General features: G+C 43.7%; 1 protein-coding gene across 2 annotated transcripts in view; it reads left to right on the forward strand.

The window, feature by feature from the left end:
• Positions 1 to 2,749, forward strand: part of rtf1 (RTF1 homolog, Paf1/RNA polymerase II complex component) — an 89,727-nt gene extending 86,978 nt beyond the window's left edge. For both annotated transcript variants that reach the window (XM_041214683.1, XM_041214684.1), the window contains one exon: positions 963 to 2,749. In XM_041214683.1, coding sequence (XP_041070617.1) covers positions 963 to 1,069 — 107 coding nt within the window. In that variant the 3' untranslated portion in view covers positions 1,070 to 2,749. The remainder of the gene's footprint in view (positions 1 to 962) is intronic.
• The last annotated feature ends 9,710 nt before the right edge of the window (positions 2,750 to 12,459 follow it).

Raw genomic sequence — 12,459 nt, forward strand, 5'->3', positions numbered from 1 at the left:
TGCCCTTGAGAAGATGGTGGTGAGCTGCCTTCTTGAACTGCTGCAGTCTGTGGTGTAGGTACATCTACAGTGCTGTTGTGAAGGGAGTTCCAGGATTTTGACCCAGCGACAGTGAAGGAATGGTGATATATTTCCAACACAGGATAGTGAGTGACTTGGATGGGAACTTCCAGATGGTGATGTTCCCATGTACCTGCTTCCTTGCCCTTATAGATGGTAATGGTCAAGGGTTTGGAAGGTGCTGTCTAAGGAGCCTTGGTGAATTCCTGCAGTGCACCTTGAGATGGTACACACTGCTGCTACTGTGCATCAGTGGTGGAGGGAGTGAATGTTTGTGGTACCAATCAAGCAGGCTGCTTTGTCCTGGACGGTGTCAAGCTTCTTGAGTGTTGTGGGAGCTGCATTCATCCAGGCAAGTGGGAAGTATTCCATCACACTCCTGACTTGTGCCTTGTAAATGGTGGACAGGCTTTGGGGAGTCAGGAGGTGAGTTACTCATTGCACGATTCCTAGCCTCTGACCTGCTCTTGTAGCCACAGTATTTACATGGATAGTCCAGTTCAGTTTCTGGTCAATGGTCACCCCCAGAATGTTGATAGTGGGGGATTCAGTGATGGTAATGCCATTGAATGTCAAGGGACAATGGTTAGATTCTCTCTTGTTGGCCTGAGCACCTCTGATTTTTATGGCTCCGTCATTGGTGGCTATGCTTCTGCTATCTAGATCCTAAGATCCGGAATTCCCTTCCTAACCTCTGTGTCTCTCTCTCTCTCTCTCTCCTTCCTGAAGATACTCCTTAAAATCTGCCTCAACTGTCTTCATATCTCCTTATGTGACTTGGTGTCAAATTTTGCTTGATCAAGCTCCTGTGAAGTGTCTTGGGACATCTTTGCTAGGATAAAGCTGCTAAATAAATAGACATTGCTGTTCATTAATTTTATTTCCTTTCTATATTGGCGTAGAATCCAAGTCGTTGTCGGTGAGTTCAAAGACTCCGTCCGTTAAAGATGGAACCCCAAGGCGATCCCTAAACCTGGAGGACTACAAGAAGCGCCGGGGGCTGATTTGAGCATGGCCAGACTGCTGCTGCATTTCTTTGCATGTGTCTCACTGGCAGTGGATGAGTGCAGCAAGTGGACATTGAAAGACTGAGCCCGGCTGCCTGACTCTGTTCAGGCAGAACGGTCATTGTATAAAAAAAACCAAACTCCTGGTGATTTTTATTTTTTTTTTTCCTTTAGTAAAAGTAAGTTGAGTGCTGCTTTCTGTCATTCTTTAGTGCTTGGCTGCAAAGTGATCCCACTCAGTAGGTCTACGGTCTTTTTTTAATCTTAACGGGGATTGAGACCAGAGTTTGTCTGAGGGGATGGTTTGATTTGTGTATTTGGCGAGCTCTGTTTGAAGCAGTGTTCTCCCACTAGAACATCTTGTATACAGGAAACTTTTTTTTCTACAGCTGTGTTTTGTACATGTACACAGTAGTTTAAGTGCCTAGCAGAAGAAAACATCTGGTGGCCAGCTGCATTTATGATCAGCTGGATGCAGAGCACCACCCCGCCACATCTGTTCTGGCTGCTAGGTTGTTTAGTGCATGTGGCCTATTGGCTACTGTAAATGATGGTAAGTAATTGTTTTCCTCCCAGTTTCAGTGTCTGATTTCCATTGCCAATGAACTGTCAACACCACCACCCCCTCCCCCAACCACCTCCGCACCCCTCGCCCCACTGCTGGCAGTTTTCTTTAGGGAGTCTCCATACGTTGACTCATCAGTCTGTAAATAAGGTGTTGGTCCCACATCAGCCAAGGGCTCCAGGCAGCAGCCAATGGGGAAGTTTCTGTCATTGAGGAGACTGGATCAATCAAGCCATGTGAGCCCTGTGTCCTCATTCTCATTTGAAGTGTTGCTACCTTTATCTCTCCTCATGATTTCAGACAGTGATGCCATCACTCGGGCTTACTTTGGCTGCGAGCTCTTTTCTGCCTGATCCCTGTGACAGTAACCCAGTGAGCTGGAGTCCGCTGCTGCTCCCAGGGCTTTGTTAGTACTGTATCACTTCAGCCCTGTAAATATCTCCTTTGTGTAATTAAGGCACCCCAGGAATTGAACCCTGCACCACCTAGCTACTTAAATCAGTTTGGATTTTTCATTCACTTCAAGTCCTTATTTAAAAAAGAAGTAATACAAGCAGTACCTGGGAAGCAGAAAACTTTAGTATGTGTGGTTGATCTGTCAGCATCTGAAAGAGAAACCCAGGTGAGTGTTTCAGCTGGAATGAGCATGGTCATGCGCTGCCTGAATTGTTAATCTTTCCTCCTTCAATTTATCTAATGTGCATTTCCATCAGAGTTTTGTGTTTAGTTCTGCAGCGAATCTCTTGTTCGTGTTTAAACCCCAAGAGACTGGAGCTACATTGACGTGTGTCTGCCCTGCCTAGCCCAGCAACCCAGACGCTCTTTAAATCATTGGCTTGGTTTTGTGTTTTGAATGTGAGGGTGGGTGGGGTGGTCCACGATAGGCTGCAGGCATTCCCAGATTAAACCAGCAAAATATACCCTGTACTGGGCAGTAATTTCAGTTGAGAGTGGAGCATGGTCGCTTCAGATGTCGGCAGGGCAGTTGTATTGTGAATGTGCTCCGAGTCAGTTTAACAAACAGGAAGATATATGAAACTGAAAACAATGTACTCTTGTAGTACTGTATTCCTGCCACTACATGGTAGTGTTGTTAATAAAGTGCTAATCCACCGTCTGGCTGGGCATTTTTAATCCAGTCTATAGATATTCTAATCTTAACCTTACTAGAAAATGCGGCATTTTTAAAAGAAAAAAAATTGCCGGTGAATTTTTTCTGATATGGATCTTGAGAAATTAAACTGCTTTTCCCCAATTCATTCAGGGGATGTGGGTGTCACTGGCAAGGCTACCATATGATGCCCATCCCTAGTTCCCCACAGGAAGTGGTGGGCCACCTTCCGTGAACTGCTGATACCTGTTCTTGCTAAAACTGAGTGGCTTGTTGGACCACTTAGGGGCAGTTAAGAGTCATCATAGTGGTGTGAAACTGAAGTCACATATCGGTGAAATCAGGTTTAAGAACAGCAGGTTTCCTTCCCTAAAGGGATGTTACTAAACTTGTTGGGTTTTCACAGTGATCTGACAGCTTTGTGATCACTTTTACTGGTAGAGACTTTAATTCCAGATTTTCTTTCAAACTGGATTCAAAATTTCAAGCTTCTTTGTTTGAAATTAAGCATTATTAGTCCTGAAACATAATCACTACACTACCATAAATAGAATTGCATCTTATTCATATTACAAAAACATGCCATTCACCCCAACTGCTCTATGCTGATGTTTGTGCTTCAGCGAAACTTTCTCCCTGCCCTTCTTCACCTAGTCTTATGTGCATATCTTTCTCTGTTGTATATTTGTCTAGCATCCCTTTAAATGCATTGCTGCTATTTGCCTCAACTACTGTATGTGGTCGTGAGTTCCACGTTCTAACCACTCTTTGGGTAAAGAAGTTTCTCCTGAATTTCCTATTAGATTTATTAGTGGACTACCTTCCACTTATGGCTCCTAGTTTTGGCCTCCTCAAAGTAGAAACATTTTTTCCACATCTATCCTATCAAACGTTTTCATAAATAGAACTTTCTCTTCTAGCAAAGGGACCTACAACCTTTTCATTTTTCCAGATGAGTTCTGGTTGTCCAAGTCATGACAAGCATCTGGAGTTCCCACATAGCACAGGATGAGCAATTTATTGGACTGATGTATCAGCTTTTATTGCAACAGAGGCCACCCAATGTCTAAATGTTGCTATGGAAGCTCAGATGTCATGAAATCTCATCTTGGTGCCATACAGGCTCAGTCTGCTTCTGTCACAGCTGTGGATATGAGTGCTCACAGGGACATCCAGGGTGTCTCACTTCTCTACATTAAATTTCATCTGCTGTGTGTCTGCCCATTCTACCAAACTCTGCCGTGTTGTAGTCTGTCACTAACCTCCTCCTCAGTTCTCAATACTTCAAATTCTGACTCATCCCCAAAGTTTTAAAATTGTGCCCTTTCCACCCAAGCTTAAATCATTAATACGTATCAAGAAAAGCAGTGGTCCTGGTATCAGCCCCGGGAGCCCCACTGTACACCTTCCTCTGGCTGAAAGACAACCATTCACCACTGTTTTCTGTCACTTTGCTAACTTCATATCCATTATGTCACTGCCCCTTTAATTCCATAGGTTTTACTGACAAGCTTGTTTATATGCATTTTATCAGAAGCCTTTTGAAAGTCTACATACACTACACCAACCATGTTACCCTCGTCAACCCTCTGTTACCTCATTAAAAATCTCAGTCAAGTTAATTAAACATTATTTGCCTTTAACAACTCCATGCTGGCTTTCCTTAATCCACATTTGTCCAAGTGACTGTTAATTTTGGCCCGGATTATTGTTTCTAAAAACTTTCCCACCAGAGGTTAAACTGCCTTATTCTTGCACCCCTTTTTTGAACAAGGGTGTAACATTTATAATTCTCCTGTCCATCTTCTCCAGAGAGGTGAGGGTGTGCTGCCAGGTGGGTCCCTTGCTGCCGCCTCTTATGTTCCAATTCCTCCTGTGAAAGTGAGGGAAGAATGTCAGTGACTGTGTTGCAATGAGTTTAGGTGATTTTTTTAAATTTTGGGATGTGGTTGTCCTTGCCTAATTACCCTTGAGCAAATGTGTCTGTCATACTTAGAGCTGGTGCAGATATGTGGTTGGAAGCTCATCTCAGGATCAAATATGACACCAAGGTTGCGAACAGTCTGGTTAAGCCTCAAGCAGTTACTGGGGGAGGTTTTAGAGTTGGTAGCTAGGAAGGGGAGTTTGTGGCAGGGACTGAAGACAATGGCTTTTCACTTTCCAGTATTTAATTAGAGAAAAATGTTCATCCAGTACTGACTGGAGACAGTGTAGACGTGTCAGCATAGATCCTTGGGGTCACCAGAGGTAACAGTGAAGGAATGGGATGAAAAGCTGTTGATGGCTATTCTCTGATATGAGCTGGATAAGGATGGAACCATGCAAGAACACTTACACCCAGCTGGACAGCGAAAGAATGTTGGAGGAGGATGGTTTGGTCAACACTGTTAATGATTGCAGACGGCTTGGGAGGATGTGAAGGAATAATCATAGTCATATAGAATGCCATTTGTGACTTTGATAAGAGCCATTTCAGTAATGGGGTGGAAACATGGTCGAGGGCATTCAATCATTTGAGTTCTGGGAAAGAAGGGCACTGATTTGGGAGGAACAATACATTCAAGGACTTGGAAGAGGAAAGAGAGATTGGAGATTAGGCTGTTTGCAGGAGTGGAGGAGTTGAGGAATGATTTTTGAGGAGTGGGGAGCAGCACTTGAGAGAGAACAGTTAATATCACCTAATATGGGGAGCAGAAAGGGAAGTTAACTAGTCAGCAGTTTAGTGGGAATAGGTTTGAGAGACCAGGAGGTAGGACTCATGGACAAGTTGAGCTCAAGAGAAGGTTAGGGGCAGATGAGAGAGAGAGATGTAAATTCAGCATTGGGGGTGGGGGTTATGTGTATTCTTGGAAGTTTGGTCCAGTGGTCTTGGCCCAGGGAAAGAGAGGGATGCAGCAGAGGCAGCTGATTGGATGGTCTCAATCATAGTGTCAAAGAAATCCATGAGCTACTCGCACTTGGAGGTGAGGGTGGAGGGGACAGGGCTTTAAGAAAATGTGGTAGAGGAAAGAAGCCTGGAATTACCTTTGTGTTCCAAGATGACCCTGAAATGGTGAGCAGGACCTAATAAATAATGCATTGTGATCCGGTCAGATCTGGCAGTGGATAACTAAACTAGTTGTCTGCATGATCCATTCATGTCTGTGTTCCTTGAACATGAGGGAGCAGAGATGAGAGCTGTACAAAGGGCAGTGTTGAGAGAGAGAATGGTAAATGTGGCCGTGTTGAGAGTGCGACTGAGCACATTGGTGGTAGCTGCAGAAATTGCATATTCTAAGTCTAAATGGTTATTTTGAAAGTGAAGTTGTAAGTGAAGAGCTATTTCCAGAAGGAAGTGAGTTTTGGAGGAGAAAGCAGGATGTAGGTGGAGAGTGATACACTGAAGTGATCAAATGTGGCTTTATCTTTGCTTGTTCCAGCTGCCTCACACTGTCGCTCAGTAAAGTCGACCAAGAGCAACCTGTATTTACTAACTATCCTTACTGAGGTTAATTTAGCTCCCTCCCACTGCCACTCAGTAACCCCTCCCCAGCATCCTGTACTACTGACTATATCTCCATTGATGTTAATTAAGATCCCTCATGCTGTCACTCTTCCCCCAGCACTGTGTTACTGACTACCTCTACTGAAGTTAATCTATCTCCCCTATCCTGTTAGTAACTTTTCCCCCAGCATCCTGCGTTACTGACTATGGGGGAAATTTTAACCTGAAAAAGGGATGCAGGTGTTGGTGCATGCAGGAGTTAAAACAACAAGAAATGGAAACCTCGTGGTCCTGCTGACTGCAGCATTTAATGGGTGCACATTTAGCAATGTGTGGGGAAACTCACATGAGATTCTGGAAAGGCCCCAGCAGATTAGAAAATCACTAATGTAACACCTCTTAGGAAAGGAGGGAGACAGAAAGCAAGAAGCTGTAGGTCAGTTAGCTGAACACCTGTCAGGGAAAATGCTAGAATCCATTAATAGCATTTCGGGAGTAAATAGCAGCTCATTTAGAAAATCATAATGCAATCAGGCAGAATCAACATGGTTTTTGTGAAAGGGAAATAGTGTTTGATTTATTAGAGTTCTTTGAGGAAGTAACAAGCAATATGGATAAAGGGGAACCTGTAGATGTATTCTTGGATTTCCAAAAGGCATTCGATAAGGTGCTACATCAAAAGTTACTGCACAAAATAAGAGCTCATGGTGTAGGGGATAACATTGGCATGGACAGAGGATTGATTAGTTAATGGGAAGCAAGAGCAGGGATAAATGGGTCTTTTTTTGGGTTGGCAAGCAGTAACCAGGAGAGTGCCACAAGAGAGTGGTTTACATCAATGATTTGGATGAAGGACCCGAACGTATGGTGGTTAAGTTTGCTAATAACACAAAAATAGGTAGGAAAGTAAGTTGTCAAGAGGAGATAGAGTCTGCAAAGAGAGGTAGACAGGTTAAATGAGTAGGCAAAAATTTGGCCGATGGAGTATAATGTGGCAAAATGTGAACTTGTCCACTTTAGCAGGAAGAATAGGAAAATAGTATACTATTTAACTGGAGAGAGATTGCAAAATTGGTGGCACAGAAGGACCTGGGTCTCCTAGTACATGAATCACAAGTTAGTATGCGAGTAAAGTAAATAATTAGGGAGGCAAATGAATGTTGGCATTTATTGCAAGGGGAATAGAATATAAAAGTGGGGAAGTTTTACAGTGGCTGTGCTGGGCATTGGTGAGACCACATCTGAAATACACTACAGTTTTGGTCTCCATACTTGAAAAAGATATAATTGTGTTAGGAGTACGTGGAAGGATAACTTGACTCATTCCTGGGATGAAGAGCTTATCCTATGAAGAAAGGTTGAACAGGTTGGGCTTATATCCATTGGAGTTGTGAAGAATGAGAGATGATCTTATTGAAGCATTTAAGATAGGGTAAATACTGAGAAGATGTTTTCAGTTGTGGGGGAGACTAGAACGAGGTGAGACAAAATAAGAGCTCTCCCATTTAAGATGGAGATGAGAAATTTTTTCTGAGGTTCATGAGCAGTGGAGGCTGGGTCATTGAATTTATTCAAGATACAGTTAGACAGATTTTTGGTTGTCAAGGAAGTGGAGGTTATTAGTTGGCAGACAGGAAAGTGGAACTGAGATCACAACCAGATATGCCAAGATCTTATTGAATGGCTGAGCAGGCATGAAGGGCTGAATGGCCTACACCTGTGTCCCATGTTGTCCGAAGGGGATCCTGGAAAATTACTAAATATGTTGAATGCGGAGAGTGGTAAAGTGACTCTCAATAGTACCATGTAGTCTAAAGGGGGCCCTGGCAAACGACTGTCAATAATAGCATATTGACTAATTGGGACAGTGGTAAATGACTGTCCATAATATCATGTTGTCCATTGAAGATGGTGGCAAATGGCTGTTAAAGATACCACGTTGTCTAACAGGGACTGTATAAGTGACGACTGCCTATAATACCATGTTGTCTAATGAGGACACTAAGCGTGGGGAAGGCTAGTTCTATCGCTCCGTTGCCTGGCTGCTGTTGCCAGGTAACGCTCCTGCATGGTGTCCCGCCTTCGGTTACCCCCGGAGTCGCGGTGGCGCAGGAACGTTCCGGGTGAGAATCACCGACTGAGACTGCCGTCGGTCCGACATGGCCCAGGTAACCAGAGAGCGAAATAAACCCCGAAACAGAATAAGGTTCATAGAGGGATAAGTCATGGTGAGGGAGTGGATCAATGAGAGAGAAAATGGTTTGGTTAGATCAGAGAGAGACAACTGAGGCATTACATGTTGGATTGAGTCAAGGTTAAACTGGGCGATTGTGTCTCTGATAGAGACAATTAAAATTTAAAATAAGTTTCTCTTCTGTGTTTTAAATCTCACATTTAAACTTGTATCTACATCCCCATATTTAAGATCCCTCAACCAGTCTCCCTCTCCTCCCAGTCCCTTCATAATGTTAACTTTATCAAATCATCCTGCAGTTTCCTCTTCTAACAAAACACCTTCAATTTTTAGATTTGTTTTAGTATTTGTTTTTCCTCATACCAGACAGAATCATTGTGAATCTGTTACATCCTTTTCTATAGTGTGGAACCCAAAACCACACACCATACATCAACACTTGAACCGTTCTGGAACCAGTGTCCTGGCGAACCAAATAATTAGGGCCGTAGAGAGGGCTTTAAACTAAAGGGGAGGGGGGATGGGGGGAGTGCGGTAGGATTCTGGAGAAGGGATACGAAGGTTTACAAAGTAAAAGGACAGGGCAGCCTTGGAGGGCAGCTACTTAGGCAATGATACTCAGAGTGTGACAGGAATGGACAGTGTGTGCAAACGTTAAACAAAGCAGCAAATAGAGTCAAAATGAAGAAAAAATGGTAAAAAGGCAAAATTAATGGCTCTTAAATGCACATAGTATTCTGAACAAATTGAATGAATTAACGACACAAATAGAGGTTAATGGATATGATCTTATAGCCATTATGGAGACGTGGTTACAAGGAGATCACAACTGGGAACTAAATATTCGGGGTATGTGACTTTTTGAAAGGACAGGCAGGAAGGAAAGGATGGTGGGGTAGATTTGTTAGTACAAGATGGATAAGTACGATAGCAAGAAAGAATCTTGGATCAGAAGGTGTAGAATCCATATGGATGGAGGTAAGAAATAGCAGTTACTTGAGCTCTGAGTTTCGGAGCTTGAGCGGCAGCTGGAGGCACAGGTGCGTCCGTGAGGCTGAGAGTTTTGTGGATAGCACGTTTTTAGACGCGGTCACTCCAAGGTTGTCATGGAAAAGGACAAGGACGGGCCAGAAATCAGAGTTCTAATTTGGGGGAAGACAGATTTTAATAAGATCAGATCTGATTTGGCCAGAGTGGACTGGCAGTAGCTACTTTTAGGTAAATCTGCGTCAGAGTAGTGGGATTCATTCAAGAAGGAAATAGGGAGAGTACAGGGCCAACATATTCCAGTAAAGACAAAGGATGGGACCAACACATCCAGGGAACCCTGGATGTCGAGGGATATACAGGATTGGATAAAGAGAAAAAGGGAGGTTTATTGGCAGATACCAAAGGCTTAAAACAGCGGAAGCCCTGGAGGAATATTGAATGTGTAGGGGACAACTTAAAAAGGAAATTAGGACAGCAAAAAGAGAGCATGAGAAAACATTGGCAGGTAAAATAAAGGAAAATCCAAAGTTATTTTACAAACACATTGAATATGAGGAACTAGGGAAAGAGTAGGGCCCATTAATGATCATGGTGGTAATTTGTGTGTGGAGCTGGAAGACAGAGGTCAGGTTCTAAATGAATACTTCGTGTTGGTGTTCACAAGTGAGAGGGTGACATGGGTATGGAAATCAGGCAGAAGAACTGTGATATAATTAAAGAAATTAGCATAGAAAGGGAGAAGGTTCTGAGTGGTCTGGCAGGCTTAAAAGTAGATAAATCTCCAGGCCCAGATGAAATGTATCCCAGGCTGTTGAGTGAGGCATGGGAGGAGATAGCAGGGGCACTAGCAATAATTTTCAATACATCTCTGGCCACAGGAGAGGTGCCAGAGGACTGGAGGACAGCCAATGTGGTACCATTATTCAAGAAGGAAGGAAGGGATAAACCAGGGAACTACAGGCCAGTCAGTCTAACCTCAGTGGCAGGGAAACTATTGGAAGCAATTCTGAGGGACAGAATTCATCTACACTTGGAGAGGCAGGGATTAATCAAGGACAGTCAGCATGGTTTTGTTAAGGGGAGGTCATGTCTGACCAAGTTGATTGAATTTTTCAAAGAGATGACCAGGTGTGTAGATGAGGGCAATGCATTTGATGTAGTCGACTTGGACTTCAGGAAGGCTTTTGATAAGGTCCCGCATGGGAGACTGGTAACAAAGGTAAGAGCCCATGAGACCCAAGGTAACTTGGCAAATAGGATCCAGAATTGGCTGAGTGGCAGGAAGCAGAAGGTGATGGTCGAGGGGTGTTTTTGTGACTGGATGCCTGTGTCCAGTGGGGTTCCACAAGTATCGGTGTTGGGTCCCTTGCTGTTTGTGGTATATATAAATGATTTAGACTTGAATGTAGGAGGGTGGATCAGTAAGTTCGCGGATGACACGAAAATTGGGGTGGTAAATAGTGATGAGGATAGCCTTAGATTACAGGAGGATATAGATGGGCTGGTCAGATGAGCTGATCAGTGGCAAATGGAATTTAATCCGGATAAGTGTGAGGTGATGCACTGGGGCAGGGCAAACAAGGCACAGGAATGCACGATGAATGGTAGGACCCTGGGAAGTACCGAGGATCAGAGGGACCTTAGTGTGCATATCCACCAGTCCCTTAAGGTAGCGGGACCAATAGATAAGGTGGTTAACAAGGCATATGGGATACTTGCCTTTACTAGCTGAGCATAGCATATAAGAGTAGGAAGGTTACGCTGGAACTGTATAAACCACTGGTTAGGCTGCAGCTAGAGTATAGTGTGCAGTTCTGGAATTCACATTATAGGAAGGATGTGATTGCACTAGAGAGAGTGCAGAAGAGATTTACCAGGATGTTGCCTGGGCTGGAGAGTTTTAGTTATGAGGAGAGATTGGATAGACTGGGGTTATTTTTCCCTGGAACAGAGAAAATTGAGGGGGGGTCATGATTGAGGTGTATAAAATTGAGGGGCATAGATAGGAAGGAACTTTCCCCCTTGGTGGAAGGATCAATAACCAGGGAGCATAGATTTAAGGTAATGGGCAGGAGGTTTAGAGGGGATGTGAGGAAGAATTTTTTCACCCAGAGAGTGGTGGGAATCTGGAACTCACTGCCTGAAAGGGTGGTAGAGACAGAAACCCTCATAACATTAAAGAAATATTTGGATGTGCACTTGCGATGCCATGACATACAAAGCAATGGGCCTAGTGCTGGAAAATGGGATTACTTGTTTGACCGGCGCAGACTTGCTGGGCCGAAGGGCCTTTTTTCTGTTCTATAGATCTCTAATGACTCTGATTCTTTAAATAACAAGGGGAAAAAAACATGGGTGGGAGTAGTCTGTAGGCCCCCTGACAGCTATAATGTAGGGTGGAGAATAAATCAGGAGCTAATGAGGACATGTTAAAAAGGCAGTACATTAATCATGGATGACTTTAATCTTCATGTAGAGTGGGAAATCAAATTGGCAGAGGTAGACAGGAGAAAAAATTCATAGTGTATTTGGGAGTTTCTTAGAACAATATGTTGTGAATCCAAAAACAAAAATAGCTGGAAAAACAGCAGGTCTGACAGCATCTGTGGAGAGGAATACAGTTAATGTTTCAAGTCCATATGACTCTTCGTCAGCACTAAGGAAAAATAGAAATGAGCTGAAATATAAGTTGGTTGAGGGGGGTGGGACAGGTAGAGCTGGAGAGAGGGCCATTGATAGGTGGAGGCAAAGAAGAGATTGCTAAAGATGTCATAGACAAAAGGACAACGGATCCGTTCAATGGATCCTTTTACCCTCCTCCAATATTCTCCCTCCACCTGGACCCCTTCCTCTGGATTCTTATCTGTTCTTGATCTTTTCATTGAGAACTGTCAGCGTGACATCAGTCGTCTCAATTTCTCTGCTCCTCTCACCCACTCTAACCTGTCTCTTTCTGAATTTGCCGCACTCCATTCTCTCAGGTCCAACCCTGACTTTGTCATCAAACCTGCTGACAAGGGTGGTGCAGCTGTTGTCTGGAGCACTGAC

Source organism: Carcharodon carcharias, chromosome 20 (genome assembly GCF_017639515.1).
Source record: "Carcharodon carcharias isolate sCarCar2 chromosome 20, sCarCar2.pri, whole genome shotgun sequence".
Taxonomy (NCBI): domain Eukaryota; kingdom Metazoa; phylum Chordata; class Chondrichthyes; order Lamniformes; family Lamnidae; genus Carcharodon; species Carcharodon carcharias.